The sequence below is a fragment of the Drosophila simulans genome, chromosome 2L (genome assembly GCF_016746395.2).
Source record: "Drosophila simulans strain w501 chromosome 2L, Prin_Dsim_3.1, whole genome shotgun sequence".
Lineage (NCBI taxonomy): Eukaryota > Metazoa > Arthropoda > Insecta > Diptera > Drosophilidae > Drosophila > Drosophila simulans.
The window spans coordinates 12,556,299-12,571,504 of NC_052520.2; the positions used below are offsets into that span (position 1 = coordinate 12,556,299).

The 15,206-nt window shown below is 46.3% G+C and overlaps 7 protein-coding genes across 9 annotated transcripts; 2 read left to right on the forward strand and 5 right to left on the reverse strand.

The window, feature by feature from the left end:
* Positions 1-724: 724 nt before the first annotated feature.
* LOC6732115 (T-complex protein 1 subunit delta) lies at positions 725-3,233 on the reverse strand. The gene is made up of 5 exons (XM_016178348.3): positions 3,094-3,233; positions 1,956-2,608; positions 1,754-1,893; positions 1,010-1,694; positions 725-946 (listed from the first exon to the last, which is right to left on the reverse strand). The coding sequence occupies exons 1-5, from the start codon at positions 3,197-3,199 to the stop codon at positions 929-931; spliced, it is 1,602 nt and encodes a 533-aa protein (XP_016024785.1). The 5' UTR covers positions 3,200-3,233; the 3' UTR covers positions 725-928.
* Positions 3,234-3,448: 215 nt separating this feature from the next.
* Positions 3,449-4,332, forward strand: LOC6732116 (PITH domain-containing protein CG6153). The gene is made up of 3 exons (XM_002079212.4): positions 3,449-3,777; positions 3,862-4,052; positions 4,110-4,332. Exons 1-3 carry the CDS (start codon positions 3,458-3,460, stop codon positions 4,232-4,234), a joined length of 636 nt encoding a protein of 211 aa, XP_002079248.1. The 5' UTR covers positions 3,449-3,457; the 3' UTR covers positions 4,235-4,332.
* Positions 4,260-5,434, reverse strand: LOC6732118 (intraflagellar transport protein 43 homolog). Its single transcript, XM_016178347.3, has 5 exons — positions 5,274-5,434; positions 4,974-5,215; positions 4,894-4,917; positions 4,695-4,817; positions 4,260-4,639 (listed from the first exon to the last, which is right to left on the reverse strand). The coding sequence occupies exons 1-5, from the start codon at positions 5,406-5,408 to the stop codon at positions 4,378-4,380; spliced, it is 786 nt and encodes a 261-aa protein (XP_016024786.3). The 5' UTR covers positions 5,409-5,434; the 3' UTR covers positions 4,260-4,377.
* LOC6732119 (PRKCA-binding protein) lies at positions 5,429-9,308 on the forward strand. 3 transcript variants are annotated; one of them, XM_002079215.4, is made up of 4 exons: positions 5,429-5,562; positions 5,706-5,924; positions 6,659-6,770; positions 7,845-9,308. In XM_002079215.4, the coding sequence occupies exons 1-4, from the start codon at positions 5,453-5,455 to the stop codon at positions 9,198-9,200; spliced, it is 1,797 nt and encodes a 598-aa protein (XP_002079251.2). In that variant the 5' UTR covers positions 5,429-5,452; the 3' UTR covers positions 9,201-9,308. The 3 variants fall into 3 exon arrangements, with proteins under 3 accessions (XP_002079251.2, XP_016024787.1, XP_016024788.1); XM_016180044.3 differs by lacking the exon at positions 5,706-5,924 and having other exon boundaries at positions 5,433-5,562; XM_016180045.3 differs by lacking the exons at positions 5,429-5,562; positions 5,706-5,924 and adding an exon at positions 6,177-6,533.
* Positions 6,827-7,767, reverse strand: LOC6732120. Its single transcript, XM_002079216.4, has one exon. It carries the CDS (start codon positions 7,648-7,650, stop codon positions 6,865-6,867), a length of 786 nt encoding a protein of 261 aa, XP_002079252.1. The 5' UTR covers positions 7,651-7,767; the 3' UTR covers positions 6,827-6,864.
* A 212-nt stretch (positions 9,309-9,520) lies between the features above and the next one.
* LOC6732121 (thiamine transporter 2) lies at positions 9,521-11,256 on the reverse strand. Its single transcript, XM_002079217.4, has 2 exons — positions 10,255-11,256; positions 9,521-10,190 (listed from the first exon to the last, which is right to left on the reverse strand). Exons 1-2 carry the CDS (start codon positions 10,996-10,998, stop codon positions 9,636-9,638), a joined length of 1,299 nt encoding a protein of 432 aa, XP_002079253.1. The 5' UTR covers positions 10,999-11,256; the 3' UTR covers positions 9,521-9,635.
* A 445-nt stretch (positions 11,257-11,701) lies between these two features.
* Positions 11,702-14,982, reverse strand: LOC6732122 (ATPase family protein 2 homolog). Its single transcript, XM_002079218.4, has 3 exons — positions 14,520-14,982; positions 13,970-14,461; positions 11,702-13,916 (listed from the first exon to the last, which is right to left on the reverse strand). Exons 1-3 carry the CDS (start codon positions 14,923-14,925, stop codon positions 12,415-12,417), a joined length of 2,400 nt encoding a protein of 799 aa, XP_002079254.2. The 5' UTR covers positions 14,926-14,982; the 3' UTR covers positions 11,702-12,414.
* Positions 14,983-15,206: the final 224 nt, after the last annotated feature.

Below are 15,206 nucleotides of genomic sequence, written 5' to 3' on the forward strand. Positions count from 1 at the left end.
CAACACCATCTTGGCCATCACCTAGATGGGTGGTGGATGATAGTGGGCCACTGAACTCGATCCCTTTGACATGTTTACACATTTAATTAACTTACACGCGCCGAAAGTTTCCGGACACGATAGATAGTCCCCGTCTAATGACACCCAAGCGAAAACCCCACCCGCATCAACTACCAAAATGGGGCTAAGAAAACAAAAGGATAAAGACCCTTTCGCAACCCAACCCCTAAGTCTGCCCTTTTTGACAATTTGAAACCAGTTCAAGTGGTTTAATCATTTAACGCACATCATAAAAATCGCATCAAGTGATTTTTATTTACACGCCCAGGACAAAAAGGAACCCCAAAATGGTTGGGGTTTAGCCATCCCTTTGAAACCCAAGGCGGTGGCTAAAAACAAGAAAAATGGGCTCGCTCACTAGATAAGGTTTCAGTTAGTTGATAAACTTTCAGGCTGTAATAAAATCCTAGAAATCAGGCTATTCTTTCTAAGGAAATATGCCGATCTTACTATTTCAAAAAATAATAATAGTTACCACAAAATAATACTTTTTGCTTTTAATCTTAAGGAATTGTGCACTAATCTAATCTAATAAATCTTTAGATAATAAGTATAAACTTCCTAAATAACATTTTCCTAACTCGAATTAGCAATTAACCAATTTTATAAACATTTTAAATCTCAGAATCGAGCACATCTCGGTAATTAAAATCAAGTTTTTATGTAGGTTGTGTTAGCGAAGTATTTAATCATTTAGTTTTCTTTTTTAAATACATGTTAAGCTGGTGAGGCGTAGTGTATATGTGAATTTTATTCAAAATTTAATGCGCAACCGCATAATGGGCATAAGATGTGAGACTTTAGATGAATTTGCGTGAAGATTGATCTTGATCAGAGACAGACGACCGAAAAAGGCGGATCACACTGCTTAACTGAAGGTGTTGACCTGTGAATAAATTATAACATTCATTTAAATTGAAATCATTTCATTCATTTGTATTGAACTTACAATATCGTCGATCTTCAAGATCGATCGAATCGTCTCCGTGGCCAGGGTGATCGACGAAATACTGACCAGCAGCGGCTGCACCACGTTCTCCGCGAAAATGTCTGTGATGGCGCCCTTGCGCACATTAATACCGGCGTTCTTCTCACCCTGAGCGTGGCGGTTGCGCAGCTCGGTGACCGTAGCAATGGGATTCAAGCCGGCGTTCTCAGCCAGAGTCGAGGGAATCACCTCCAAAGCATCGGCAAATGCACGGAAGCAATACGCATCCACACCCTCAACTGTTTGTGCCAATGCGGCCAGTTGCAGGGCCATCTCAATCTCCGGCGCACCACCGCCGACAATCTGGGCGCGCAGCTTCACCAGGCAACGGACGACACAGAGGGCATCGTGCAGGGAGCGAGCAGCCTCCTCGAGCACCAGCTTGTTGGATCCGCGGCAGATGATCGAGATAGTGCGTCCCATGTTCTGGATGCCGGTGATCTTCACAAACTTGTTGGTGCCACTAGCCACCTCCTCGACCAGATCGGCACTGGACAGGTTCTCGGCTGTGAAGTGATCCAGCGAAGCGATCGGTCGGCAGTGCAGGGTCTTGCACACGAACTCAATATCCTCGCGCTCCACATCCTTAACGACCAAGCACTTGATCTTGTCCAGGAAGTGCTGAGCCAGATCAGAGACGGCATCGCTAGATAAGTGGAGAACCATCAGCACAAAGTGGACAAAGAACAAGAGAGCTAAACCTACCGCAGGATAGACTTCTGAACAAGAAGAACATTGCATCCGGACTTCTTGATCTGCTTGACAATGTTCAGGATGTATGAACGCTCCTCCTTGAGCACACGATCCATGGCAGCGTAGTCCGACACAATCACATTGTGATCCATCTGCAATTTCAGCATGAATTATTAAAGACAATGAATTAATAGGATCATTGCGTTGAACTCACATCGGTCTTGGGGGCCGAAATGCAGAACTGGATAAGACCGATCTTGGCCTTCTCGATGCGCTTGGGAGCGTTTGATCCGGCAGAGCGGCAGGTGAAGACCAATCCATCGACCAGCTCGGTGTCCTCAACAGTGCCACCCAGACTGGAGATGACCTTGATGTTCTTGAGATCCACAGAGGTCTCCTTGCCGGGATCCGTGACCTTAAGCACAGCATCCACGGCAATCGGAGCCAGCAGACTGCTCTGCTGAGACACCACCTTGGAGTTCAGCGAGGTGGAAGCGCTCTTGATCAGCGTCTCGCGGTCGTCCAGCTCGATGGGCGTGGACATCTGTTTCAGGATCTCGACAGCCTTGTTCGAGCAGCGCTGGAACGAGTCCGAGATGGCCGTGGGATGCAGACCCTTCTGTAGCAACTTCTCGCAGGCCTCAAGCAGAGCGCCGGCAATGACAACCACGGAGGTGGTGCCGTCACCAGCAGCCACATCCTGGGCACGCGACAGCTCCACCAGCATCTTGGCGGCCGGGTGCAGCACGTTCATCTGCTTCAGGATGGTGGCGCCATCGTTGGTGATGGACACCTCGCCGTTGCCGGCCTGGATCATCTTGTCCATGCCGCGGGGGCCTAAGCTGGTGCGGATGGCATCGGAAACGGCTGGAAAACAGAATTATTTCAATAAGTTATATTATGTATTATAATATTCCGTTAACTCAAGTGGAGTTCATGTGGTTAGTTTTACGCAGCAGCATGACTAATTTACATACACACATACAAAAAGACAGATGGTGTCTTGTGTGTTAATTAAAAAACATCTACAATGTGACTTGTCTTAAAAGATAAACTATAATATCCTGGTAGCAGCCAAATTGGTGTTAATAATAGGGTTTTGAAAAACCTCAATTTTTAGGTTGTTTCAATTCATCACATGAGTAATGCGCGCTCTTCTTCTTCTTCCGCCCAGGAAGTTTCCAGACAGCCGGCATCCAACTGCTTTTTCAATAGGCCATTTGACCGGAAATCCTGATGCAGCACTGCTCGGAATTCAATCAACTTGGTTCTTAGCTCAATAAATAGCACATACGCCAACACTTTGATACACAAATGTGCTTAATTGTGCTAATATCCTCGCTTTTTCTCACCTTTGGCCGCCTGGATGTTGGACAAACGCACATCGGTGGGCTTGGACTTGTCCTTGAAGGCCTTGGCCGTTGGTTTGATGTTTACCGCTGCTGCCTTGGGCGCCATTGTAGGTTAAGTTATAGTTTTTTAACAAAACACAGTTATTCTACAATAAATTCACAGCGATTTACACAGAACACGTTGCTGCGAAATGTTAAGGAAAGTGTGGCCGCACTCGCTGAGCTAAAATATACCGACAACTTATCGGTATCGATAACATCATTCCGTGTGAATGGCAAATCAGTGTGAACGTATTTGCGTTGTGACTCGGCTGCTTTATTTACATTAAATTTTTGTTCGATTTTTGAATTTAAAATACAAATAATGCCGCACGGACACTCTCACGACCACGGCGGCTGCAGCCACGAGGCCTCGGACGTGGACCACGCCCTGGAAATGGGCATCGAGTACAGCTTGTACACCAAAATCGATCTGGACAATGTGGAGTGCCTGAACGAGGAGACGGATGGCCAGGGAAAAAGCGTCTTCAAGCCGTACGAGAAGCGCCAGGATCTGTCCAAGTACGTGGAGAGCGATGCGGATGAAGAGCTCCTCTTCAACATTCCCTTCACCGGCAACATCAAGCTCAAGGGAATCATTATAAGTGGGGCCAATGATGACTCCCATCCAAACATGGTCAAAATGTAAGAAAGAGAAGTCAAGGCGGATCCTTGACCTTAAATACTATAAACCTTGAAATAAAATGCATCATACATCTTACCTTTCAGCTTCAAGAATCGACCCAGGATGACCTTTGATGATGCCAAAGCAAAGCCCGACCAAGAGTTCCACCTGACCCGCGATGCTCGTGGAGAAATCGAGTATTCACCCAAAGTGGTCACCTTCTCCTCGGTGCACCATCTCTCCCTCTACTTTCCCAGCAATTTCGGAGAAGACATCACGCGCATTTACTATATAGGTAAGAGAACAGTAATCTATGTTCAGTAACCAACTAAAACCAAGTCGCTATTTAAAGGTCTTCGAGGAGAGTTCACAGAAGCGCATTACCATGGCGTAACCATATGCAACTACGAATCCCGTGCCAATGCAGCGGATCACAAGGAAAAGGCTTTCGATGGAGTCGGCAGGGCCATCCAATAGGGTTATAGAGATTACATATGAGCAATTTAATTGAGTATCTCTGTAGTGTATATATTTTGTGATCATTTAAGGCAAGAAATGTATTTGTATTCGCTTAACTTATTGAGCATTTGTATTGCACTGATATTGTGGGCTAAAGCACACTAATTGTATTGTGTGGGTGGAATCACATCGGGTCCTATCTTCATGCCCATATTGGGCACTTTATCCGAATGGATTTCAGCCGTGACCTCGGTGAACAGTTTGTCCCACTGCCAGAGATCGTCCTTCTCATTGAGGCTCTCCTGTGGAACCAGGCAATCGGTGAGGATTGAGAGATCAAAGCCATCCACAGCGGAAAAGGCGTACTGTGAAAGCAAATCGGAATTAGCCTCCTTCAAAACAGCAGATCGTGAGGTGCCCATGCTGAAAATTACAACTTATTATCGTAGTGAAGAGAAATAAAGCAGCTTCGGCTTACGTTGGCGGTTCTATAATCTCATTGAGCATGATTTCGTCCTTGACATCATCCATGTCTGGGATGACGGGAATGTCATCCGTTGGTATGGAATTTGTAGCCGACTTCGTTTGCCTAAAGCGCTCACTAAAAGATATTTATTATTATAACAGTCGGTGGAAAGTGAAGTTATTGTTATAAACTTGTGATATTCTATACTCACTCATCAAATGAGTTTTTCTTGGACCTAGAAAGATATAGAGCTATCAGTAATGCACCTATATCGACGGTTATCATACCCACTTTAATCCCTTGAGGCCAGAATCCGCCCAGCCACCCGAAATGCGACGAATGGGTGGTCGATGTGACTCGAATTCATTGTTGTATGTGGACGAGGTGGCCGTGTCCGAGGTGGTGGGTGGGGTGCCCGCCTGGACATTCAGCGTGATGTCGATGGAAATGTCCTTGGAGCCCCCAGCCGCCTGGACATCCTCCTCCTTCAGAACATCGCGACTCTTGGAGCGCCGACCCTTCCTGGCCGTCGTCTAGGGCGGCAAATACATCGAAACTTCAATTTGCATCCATTTAAACCGGGTTTCTCACCTTTCTTATTGTCATCTTGAGTTCTTCGGCCCAGTCCATCATCTTTTGTTTACGTTTATCCTCAGCGTTTCCAAGGCAACAAGTGGTCATGGTTACTCCGTGGGAATGTTCAAGTTTACTAATGGAGTTTGCCATTCGCAACGCGATGCGATAGTTTTCAAATCAGTTACCTATCGCCGATGACAGTTGGCGGAGCTTCAAGTGGCCAAAATAAACAAATATTTATTTTCTTATCACGCAAAATGCTGACGGACACGGAAGATGACTTCTTCTTCGAGGAGGATAAGATGTAAGTGGCCATTGAAAGCAATTAATTGCTGCAACACCTTCGCCCAGCTCTATTTACGCACAACAATCTGTTGCGATGTTGTCGAAAAGTGTCTGTTAAAAATCAATAATCGCCACCAAATTGAAACATATTGTTGGAATCAGGCCAGAACCGCTGCTCATCCAGTTGGATGGGGATGGTGCTCAGGCTGTTCGGCAGCCCAAGGAACACCCGGCGCAGCGGGAGCATGCCTCCGACTCCGTCGCTCCAAACGAGGCCACCGTTATGCTCTGCTCCCCGGCGGGATTCTCCTGCGATTCCGCATCCGGGGACAGGTTCGGCATCGAGTCCGCCAGTAGGCAGAAGTATGAGTTAGACCGTTTGTAAGTCAACTCCGTTGACCCGGAATCGTTTCCATAGTATTTCCTGTGGCAGCTCTGTTTTAAAAGTTATGGTTTTTATAGACTATATCCTGTAGTTTCTACAAAATTTGCTTACACTTGATTTTTTCATTGATTTTATTCTTTTAAGTTCACAAATTGGTGTTTTTATATAAATAGTAACAAACACACTTCTGTATTTAACTATTTTACATTTAAATTTTAATTCAATTGCTTAGTTTTTGTATAATTTTTAACGAGCGACCACAGTACTATATCCTTTTGTTGTATAGTAAGAACTACAGAACTAGAACTAACAAAATTGTTGTTTATTTAGTTTATTAATTCCACCGAAAAAGGACAGATGTGAATTTCCTTTGTAGAGCCTTAGATGCTTATACTTAGGCTAGCTAGTATGCAAACTATATTGAATTCGAGGTGTCCTTTGGCTTTCCAAGTCCCATCCTTCGAAATCGTTAGTATCACGATGCCTTAGAATAAACTGCCCCGATCAACAGTTTTCCCCAAAACAGCCCTAGCCAAACTTGATAATAATCCAATGGCCTTGCTAGAACTGGTAACATGGCTAATTAGAAAAACGCACCAATCGATGTGAGTACGTACGGAAAACTGAAATCACCCGCACATAACCATATATACTTCAAATCATATAGCACGCGTAGATCACGCTTCAAACTATATTTCAATGTCTTAACTTTTTACCAACCTTTATGCAGGGGCATGACTGTCAGCACGAATGCTGTCGTCATCACAAAGGATCAGAGCAACCTGATTGGCATCAGCATTGGAGGTGGAGCACCCATGTGTCCATGTCTGTATATCGTGCAGGTAAGTCTGGAAACCATGCAATCATAAACTCCCACAAAGATCATACTGCTGCCATATTTAGCATTAGTTTCAAATTTAATTTACAATCTCATTTCTAGGCTCCATGCGAATCTTTTCTAGCGGAAACCCTAGTTTGTTTCCAGGGATTCGGCGTAGCCTTGAAATTTGTCATTTTGCGTAGTTTGCAGAACTCGCTCCTTTCCCGCGCATACCAATCGAGAGTCTGCTGCTCCAAACGCCGATCCATCCGTATCCTTTTCCTCTCGTCATACATTTGGCGGCGCAGAGCTCGCTCCGACGTATGGAGATGAAAAGGTTTTGGATGTGTAAAGGAGGATTTGACACGCGGCGTAAAGGGCTGCCGGTTGAGGTAGTCCATGGACGAACCTGGATTGATTCGGGGAACAAAGTCGGATGCCTTACGGCACTGCCTTTGCTCCTTTAGGCGCTTGTTTAAAGCGACCATGGACGTGGCCAGGGTGCCAGGGCACAGGGGCTTCGTCACCGTTTGCAGAGAGTTCAGGTACAGCCTGCGCCTTTCCAAACGACGATGAGATCGCTCGAAATCGGGCACAGGTCTGCTCCGAAACTGGAACGCATTACTTAGCATGTTGGCCTCCCGTTTTAGCTCCTTGCGTTTCTCGCTGTAAACCTTCTGGAATTTGCATACCCGTGGTGTCTGTTTTCTGAGCTTCTTGGGCTTTGCCTGGCTTTGGCCACCACCCGCCTGTTTACGCTTGCGCTGATGCAAGTCCCGCTCCTGAAGCGCCGCCTGCAGCCTCTTATCCAACTGGTCGAATCCCGGAATCAACTTGGGTCTCGCATGGGACTCATTGCTTAAATCCTTAACGGACCAATTAAACCAGTTGGTGATGGTCATAATTTGGCTAACCCAATCGGTTTCAGTTGCCAAGGACTAATCTTAAACGATAATTTTGAAACTTAAGGTTATGAGTGCTATTTGCTTGGTTTTATAAAAATGTTTACGTTTCGAACCAACTATGACTTACGAACTATAAACAATAGCTTCTCAAAAAATTCAATGCTATAAATGCCACATTTTGTAATTTCTAGATCTTCGATGGAACACCCGCTGCTCGTGAGGGATCCCTGCAATCCGGAGATGAACTGTTGGCTGTGAACTCGGTGAGCGTGAAGGGCAAGACGAAGGTGGAGGTGGCTAAGATGATCCAGACGGCCACCGACGAGGTGGTGATCCATTACAACAAGCTGCACGCCGATCCCGAACAGGGCAAGACACTGGACATCATCCTCAAGAAGCTGAAGCATCGGATTGTGGACAATTTGTCCAGCAATACGGCGGATACGCTGGGTCTATCCCGCGCCATACTGTGCAATGATTCGCTGGTCAAGCGACTGGAGGAGCTCGAGGGCACCGAACTGATGTACAAGGGACTCGTGGAGCATGCTCGTCGGATGCTCAAGGCCTACTACGATCTCCTGCAGACGTATAAGTCCTTTGGGGATTGTTTCACCCAAATATCGGTCCATGAACCGCAACAGCGGGCATCGGAGGCGTTTCGAACGTTCGGCGAATTCCATCGCACCTTGGAGAAGGATGGCTTGGGCATCATCAAACAGATAAAGCCAGTGCTGGCCGATCTGGGAACGTATCTGAATAAAGCCATTCCGGACACCAAGCTCACGGTGCGTCGCTATGCGGATGCCAAGTTCACATATCTATCGTACTGCCTGAAGGTCAAGGAGATGGACGATGAGGAGCATGGCTTTGCTGCCCTCCAGGAGCCACTTTATCGCGTCGAAACGGGCAACTATGAGTACCGCTTGATACTGCGATGTCGCCAGGATGCACGCAGCAAGTTCGCCAAGCTGCGCACCGATGTGCTCGAGAAGATGGAGCTGCTGGAATGCAAACATGCCATGGATCTGAACAAGCAGCTGCGAAGCCTGCTCGAAAGTTTGGCCGAACTTCACAGGAGTTTGGTGGATCGACTGGACTCGCTGCCACCGCTCTTTCCCATCGAAGTGGATTTCAAGGAGACGGACTTCCAGTACAAGTCGAGCACTCTGAAGCCGCAGGAGTTGGACGATGATGAAATCGAGGCCAACAATCATCCGCATTCCACTCCTTCGCAAGTCGATTGCGGTTTCGAGGCTGTCGAACAGCCGGCGGCAATTATAAATGTGGAGGCGGCCAAGGCATCCGTTGATTCGTCCACCTTCCAATCCACCAGCGAGAACGAGACGCTGCTCAAGGAACTGGGTCTGTACGATGTGGATCTGCTCTCCAATCCGCAGACCATTAGCAACCAAAAGGACTCCATTGCTGCCCAAAATGATGGCTACGATTTCGATTTGTTCTTGAACCAGGCGACTGCAGCCACCACCAGTTTGGAGCGCGATCTCATGTCCTCGAATGCGGAGGAGATGGATCTGCTACTGCAATAAGCTCCTTAGTACAAATATTAAGTGATGTGTTAGATAACTATTAAATGTTTCAGTATTTGGTGTAGATATCAAAAAATATTAAAAGCCTTTCAATTTATTAGCGTAAAAGTTGCTTAGACTTTCATTTGTGTTTTATTTCTGTAAAGTTTACTTTTAGGGAAAGCAAATTCTTTGTTCTACAAATGATTTAACTTTTAATTTGTACTAGTTTGCTTAATTGAATTTAATTTAAAGGATGGAATTTCTTATATACTATGTTGTTTTAAAGTTTGAATAAATAAGATAGGTTCCTATATTCCTGATTAAAAAAGCATTAAATATATATTTTATATTATATATATTATATTATATTAAATATATGCTTTAAAAGAAGTCCTGTATTTACAAACTTGCACATTTTGTCCTGTTTTGATTTATGTAAAATCCTATATTATCTTATGTTAAAGAAACCACATTTTCCGCACTCGACTTGTTGATCCTGCAAAACAGTTTCACGCAGATAGACCCAATTACGGACATCCCACCCAAGACCACAAAGTAGCTACCGTAAACCACGTACTGATCCCGCGGCTCCAGAGCGAATCCAACTCGCTCCACAACCGCAACGGTAAGAATGGTCTGCAGGATCAGACCCACCAACGTATTAATACCGAAGATCAAGCCGAAACTGTCCTCCACCAGATTCTCGGCCACCACGGCACCCGCCACCGTGATGATGAAGAAGAATACGGCGCAGAAAAGCACATAGTTCACGTAGGCCACCCAGATCTCCTGCGTCTTGGCGGCATAGATGAGCAGGGCGCCCAGGGCGGCGGCACAGATGGATATGCCCATCATATACGATCCCCGTCGCTTATTGGAGTTCAGCAGGCCCGCCAGAATGGCTCCAATCGCACCCAGCAGCGTGGCCACGGCCTCCACTCCGCCATTGTAAACGCTGAGGTTATCCGGAGCCACCTCTTTCCACAGGAACTGTATGTAGGAGATCACCTGTAGGATTTAACATTGTTAGTTGATTATACAATTAACTTCCTGCAATAAACGCCCAACTTACTTGAACCTGACCACAGGTGGCCAATGCCCACCACATACTCCACTGCAGCACCACGGGATTGGAGTAGGAACTGACGAGGTGGTACCACAGCAGGCGGCATGCGTTGGCGAAAGAGAACTTTGGTGCGGTCACTTCTCCGCCGGCAGTGTTAATCTTCTCGGAATCCGCGTAGAAGTAGAGGCTACGCGGCACACTGGGCAGGAACAGGGACACGGCCAGGGAGATCAGCTGCGTGGCCAGCGAGAGGTAGTGCAGCTGCCGGTAATCCATGCTGTCGGTGGACACCAAAACCTGGGCAAACAGGCCGCCGAGGAACTTGCCGCTCAGGATGGCAGCTCGCGTGTGGCCCGTGACCACCTGATACTGCTCCTTGTTGACCTTGGCGTACATGTACGTGTAGTAGGCCACCTCAGCGGCCGTGAAGGTGCCAAAAAACACTTGGGCCACCTGCAGCATTCCCACGCTCTCCGTCCAGATAAGCATGGAGAACAGGGTAATGCCAGCCAGTGCCGACAGCACGATAACCGGTTTGTACCTCACCAGATCTGTGATGAGGAACACAACGACCAGCTGGGCCAGCACCGAGTACGTGCCGAAGGGATACACATCCTGGTAGATCTGATCCGTGGTCAGGTTGCCATAATCCGAGGCCAGGTACTCCGTGACGTACGGCTCCGAAGGTCGAAACTCCCGGAAAAAGCCAAACGTGCACAGCAGCAGCGAGATCTTCAGCCAGCTCCTCATGTCGTAAATTGCGATACCAGGTGGGGGCTGTTCGCATGGAAACTCGAAACTCCAAGCTCCAATCACCAATCTCCAGTCCGGCGACAGAGGTTTCGCCAATTGATTAGTGTCGTAACCAACGCGACGAACGCCAGCCGGCAACTGATCGCGCGAATCAAGAGCGCCTGGTGGCCCATCGCTCTCCGCCAAAGCGACTACAGTGGTGGCCAGCAGTATTCACCCACAACAACCGGAAAACCAGAATCAGGTGAGAGCTTAAGTCGTTCAAGAACTATCAGCATAAAAGAGCAACAACCAAAATGAGAGGCATTTTAAAGGATTTTAAAATATTATATAACTATAATATCACAAAATATATATATACATTTAATATATTTAAAAAAAAAATATTATATTTATAAGAATCAATCTATAGTAATATTTTTAGAATAAAAACGTTACATAGAACATATTTTATATTAAATACCTTGTTATTTCAAAAGTAGTTGGAAAAGTTATACACATATGAACTTATATGCAAAGTATTGAAAATTAGTAAAACAATTAATTTTAGCTACTGTTCGACCATAAAATTCGTTTATTGTTAAATATATTTACACACATACATACAAATGTTTAAATCATGCGCCCAAGTTCAATGACAGTTAAGTGTTAATGATAAGACCACTAAAAACAAAACTTAATATTGATTTTGGTGTTATTCACAAAATTGAATACTTCATATATTTATGACCGCTACTGTACGAGTATGACCTCAAAAGACCGTGAAATGTACATTTATCTACATTCAATTAACTTGGAGCATTTCTATAATTACAACTTGACACATTTATGGATTTACAGATCTCGGAGCACTGAAAGTTGTAAATTTTAAATAAGTTTTATTTCGGTAATTGTCGAGTAAGCAAATTTATCACACAGCAGCAAAAATCAAGATTCTTCGGTTGTTCCACATCAGTTTATTGGCAATTAAGTGACGCATTAATTGGAAATTTGTTTAAAGCTCAACGTTTGCTCTTGATATTCACGATCGAGAGAATGATACTCTTTCAATTTAGAGGTTAAAAATAGAGCATTCAAGTTATCAACGATAAGTCTGCTTTCGCCATCTTATCTTTATAGTCTAATCTGCAGGCACTAAATTAGAATTTTAGAACTGTCTAAACACCAAAGTCGACCTCTAATCGGTTTTATTTTACAATAAGCACTTTGATTCGAAGGCTGATCCAGTGAAGAGATTTTCGAGAGCTAATAACATGGTAATTTGTTTAAACAAATTAGGCACATTTGCTTTCGGTAATCTTATCGTCATTGCTTTGCGGATTCATCACAATTAATCTTAAAATAGTTCTTAAAAGCTAAAGCATTTACTTATAGCTTTGAGAAAGTCTACTTTCCCCAGAGTTGTTGCTAAATCTACTTCCGTTTGAGGTAATCTTCGTAGAGTTTTAACAACTCAGGACTTGTACGCGGAGGCACCGCCTTCAAGGCGTGCTCGAAGTCCGTCCACTTGACATGCTCCGCTTCGAAGCTCTGCTCCAGGGCTCTCAGGGCAGCCTCATGGCAAACGGCTTGTATTTCTGCTCCGGAATATCCCTCCGTCAGCTGCACCAACTTCTCCACGTCCACATCGTTCGATATCGGCATGGCACGCAGTTTGATCTTTAAGATCTCCCTACGTGCTTCACATTGTGGTAGTCCCACGTAGAGAATTCGATCGATTCGGCCTGGACGAAGCAGCGCCTTATCGATCATATCTGGACGATTAGTTGCCGCTACTATGGTGACATTTTGCAGGGCCTCCACGCCATCCAGTTCGGTAAGCAGTTGGGTGAGGACGCGTTCTTTCACGGACGAACCAGAGCTGGATCCATCGCCCTCCGAACGCTCACCACCGATGGCGTCGATTTCGTCGAAGAAAACTATGGCGGGTGCTACCTGACGAGCCTTGCGGAAGACCTCACGCACCGCTCGCTCCGATTCGCCGACCCACATGGAAAAGAGCTCTGGTCCCTTGATGGACAGGAAATTAAGCTTGCTCTCGGTGGCCAGAGCCTTGGCAATCATGGTTTTCGAGCATCCTGGCGGTCCAAACATGAGGATACCCCTGGGTGGCTTGATACCCAGGCGTTGGAACTTTTCCGCGTGCAGCAGTGGCCACTCGATGGCCTGCTGCATCGCCAAACGGAGCTCGGATTGACCGCCAATGTCGGACCACTGCACATTGGGACACTCGATAAGAACTTCACGCATCGCCGATGGTTTAATGCGGGTCAGGGCAGCCTGTAGGTGCGGCATCTGTAGAGGATTCGGTTGCGCCTGCAACATGGCAGCATAAACGAGATTTGCTAAGTCTGCTCCCACGTAGCCATGGGTAATAGATGCCACATGCTCCACTTCCTCATCACTCAGCTGATGCTCCACCGACTGGATGAGGCATCGTAGAATTTCCATCCTGGCCTGGGAGCTGGGTGCACCCAACTCCACTTCATTGTCCAATCGACCAGCTCGCCGAATGCTCGGATGCAGGGCATCAATCTGAGAACTAGTGGCCAGGACGAATGTTTTGCTTCCCTTTAGCTGGCTGGGAGTGCTTAGCTGATCCAGCAGGGATAAGAAGGCCAATGAGACGCGCTTGACAAGATCGCTGCTTTCTTGCTTGGGACACAAGTTATGGACATCCTCAATCAGCAGCAACGTTGGCTGCGGATAATGATTGTAGGCACGCTCAAAAATAGCACCAAGTTTCTGTTCCGTTTCGCCCAGGAATTTGCTGTAAACTTCGCCGCTGTTGATGCGTATCAGCTGGACATGTCCTTGGCTACGTTCCTCGGCCACTGCACACATGGCTTCCAGCACCATGGATTTGCCACAGCCAGTGGCGCCGTAGAGAAGCAGTCCGCGGGAAACCCTAAGGCCTAAAATATAATAATATTAAATAGGTTCAATGTGAGTCTTGGGTTAAACATACCTGCAGGCAACGTCCGGAAGCCCAAAGCGTACTCCATACTCTCCTCCACCAGTTGCAATTGCCTATCCAGTCCGCCTATTTGGGATTTGGTGATCCTGTGACTTATCTTTTGCTCCTCCTCCTGCTGATTTGCATCGTCAGTTATCAGGTGGAGCTTAGTAACGTTGGTAATCTGGATGAACTGCAAGGGCTTGGAGTCTAGACTTAGCCCAGCAAGAGCCTCTTCCACTGTGCTCTGCCATCGCTCCAGGCGAAAAGTAAGCGATTTGTTAAAGAAATTCATATGGATCAGACTATCCTTGCAGAATACCCTATTGACCATGTCCCTTTTGAGAAGGGCAATGGCATCCTTTAGTTGTCCTGACATCAGGGAAGCCTCTGTGCTGTTCACATGCTTCAGGGAAATGCTGGCAGCCGCAGTGAGGCGACTAGGGTGCAAGGCAGAGATCTTCAGTAGCTTTCCTCGCAGTTGCGTGCAATGGAGTTTGAAATCTGATTAAAATTATGTTTATTAGTGATAAGAACCCTTTTTAAAGTGTGAAAGACGTACCCCCTTCGCTCACAAATACAGTGGTGAGGAATTGCTCCGATGTGGGCCACACAATCCTAACCAGCGGCTGCTCCGCCGTCGAAGGAGCCTCCAGCACTACATGTTGTCCAATGTGCAGCTGTGCCAATTGCATCGCACCCTCGGAAACGAAGACTAGCATATTGGCATACTTGGCGGGCAGATCCTTCACGGACTCCACCTCGAAGTTCCGCTGCTGAAGACTTCTCGTATAGATTGCTCCACTCCGAACGTACTCCGCCTCGGAATCGGGCCCAACATCATCCTGGCTGATGGCGGAGCATAAGCCCTCGTGGTTTTCTCTCGCTTTCGAGGGAATGTGGACGCCGCAGGACTCGCAGTGGTACCAAGTAACCTGGTTTTTCTTGCTGCTCGACTTTGGCGGCATTTCGTTGGCCGGTTGCACGTTTTGTTTTCATTGTAGGTGGAAACGTTCGTTGTGAATGGCAACTGGGCGCCAGCTCTGGAAGATCTTGGCCGAAAATAGCTAGATCTTGGTATAGCTAAAAAGATAACAATTGTATGGTGAACAGATTGCTTGCTGATATTAATTTTATTGCGTAATATTTTAAATATTCAATAGTTGTACCATAGTTAGTTTTACATAGTTCAAATTGATTGCTAATAATAATAGCTAACTTTGGCTAGCAAATGCAGTCAGCCGAGCTG

Excerpts from the sequence above, each read along its gene's own strand:
- LOC6732115 (XM_016178348.3), bottom strand. The coding sequence starts at position 3,199 with ATGGCGCCCAAGGCAGCAGCGGTAAACATCAAACCAACGGCCAAGGCC. Across the intron at positions 2,609-3,093 it reads CAACATCCAGGCGGCCAAAG|CCGTTTCCGATGCCATCCGC; the intron begins GTGAGAAAAAGC and ends TCTGTTTTCCAG. Across the intron at positions 1,894-1,955 it reads TTTCGGCCCCCAAGACCGAT|ATGGATCACAATGTGATTGT; the intron begins GTGAGTTCAACG and ends CTGAAATTGCAG.
- LOC6732116 (XM_002079212.4), top strand. The coding sequence starts at position 3,458 with ATGCCGCACGGACACTCTCACGACCACGGCGGCTGCAGCCACGAGGCC. Across the intron at positions 3,778-3,861 it reads CATCCAAACATGGTCAAAAT|CTTCAAGAATCGACCCAGGA; the intron begins GTAAGAAAGAGA and ends CTTACCTTTCAG. Across the intron at positions 4,053-4,109 it reads CACGCGCATTTACTATATAG|GTCTTCGAGGAGAGTTCACA; the intron begins GTAAGAGAACAG and ends CGCTATTTAAAG.
- LOC6732118 (XM_016178347.3), bottom strand. The coding sequence starts at position 5,408 with ATGGCAAACTCCATTAGTAAACTTGAACATTCCCACGGAGTAACCATG. Across the intron at positions 5,216-5,273 it reads TCAAGATGACAATAAGAAAG|ACGACGGCCAGGAAGGGTCG; the intron begins GTGAGAAACCCG and ends TTGCCGCCCTAG. Across the intron at positions 4,918-4,973 it reads TCTGGCCTCAAGGGATTAAA|GTCCAAGAAAAACTCATTTG; the intron begins GTGGGTATGATA and ends ATATCTTTCTAG.
- LOC6732119 (XM_002079215.4), top strand. The coding sequence starts at position 5,453 with ATGACAGTTGGCGGAGCTTCAAGTGGCCAAAATAAACAAATATTTATT. Across the intron at positions 5,563-5,705 it reads TTCTTCGAGGAGGATAAGAT|GCCAGAACCGCTGCTCATCC; the intron begins GTAAGTGGCCAT and ends TGTTGGAATCAG. Across the intron at positions 5,925-6,658 it reads AAGTATGAGTTAGACCGTTT|GGGCATGACTGTCAGCACGA; the intron begins GTAAGTCAACTC and ends ACCTTTATGCAG.
- LOC6732120 (XM_002079216.4), bottom strand. The coding sequence starts at position 7,650 with ATGACCATCACCAACTGGTTTAATTGGTCCGTTAAGGATTTAAGCAAT.
- LOC6732121 (XM_002079217.4), bottom strand. The coding sequence starts at position 10,998 with ATGAGGAGCTGGCTGAAGATCTCGCTGCTGCTGTGCACGTTTGGCTTT. Across the intron at positions 10,191-10,254 it reads CCACCTGTGGTCAGGTTCAA|GTGATCTCCTACATACAGTT; the intron begins GTAAGTTGGGCG and ends TAAATCCTACAG.
- LOC6732122 (XM_002079218.4), bottom strand. The coding sequence starts at position 14,925 with ATGCCGCCAAAGTCGAGCAGCAAGAAAAACCAGGTTACTTGGTACCAC. Across the intron at positions 14,462-14,519 it reads TGTATTTGTGAGCGAAGGGG|ATTTCAAACTCCATTGCACG; the intron begins GTACGTCTTTCA and ends AATTTTAATCAG. Across the intron at positions 13,917-13,969 it reads CTTCCGGACGTTGCCTGCAG|GCCTTAGGGTTTCCCGCGGA; the intron begins GTATGTTTAACC and ends ATTATATTTTAG.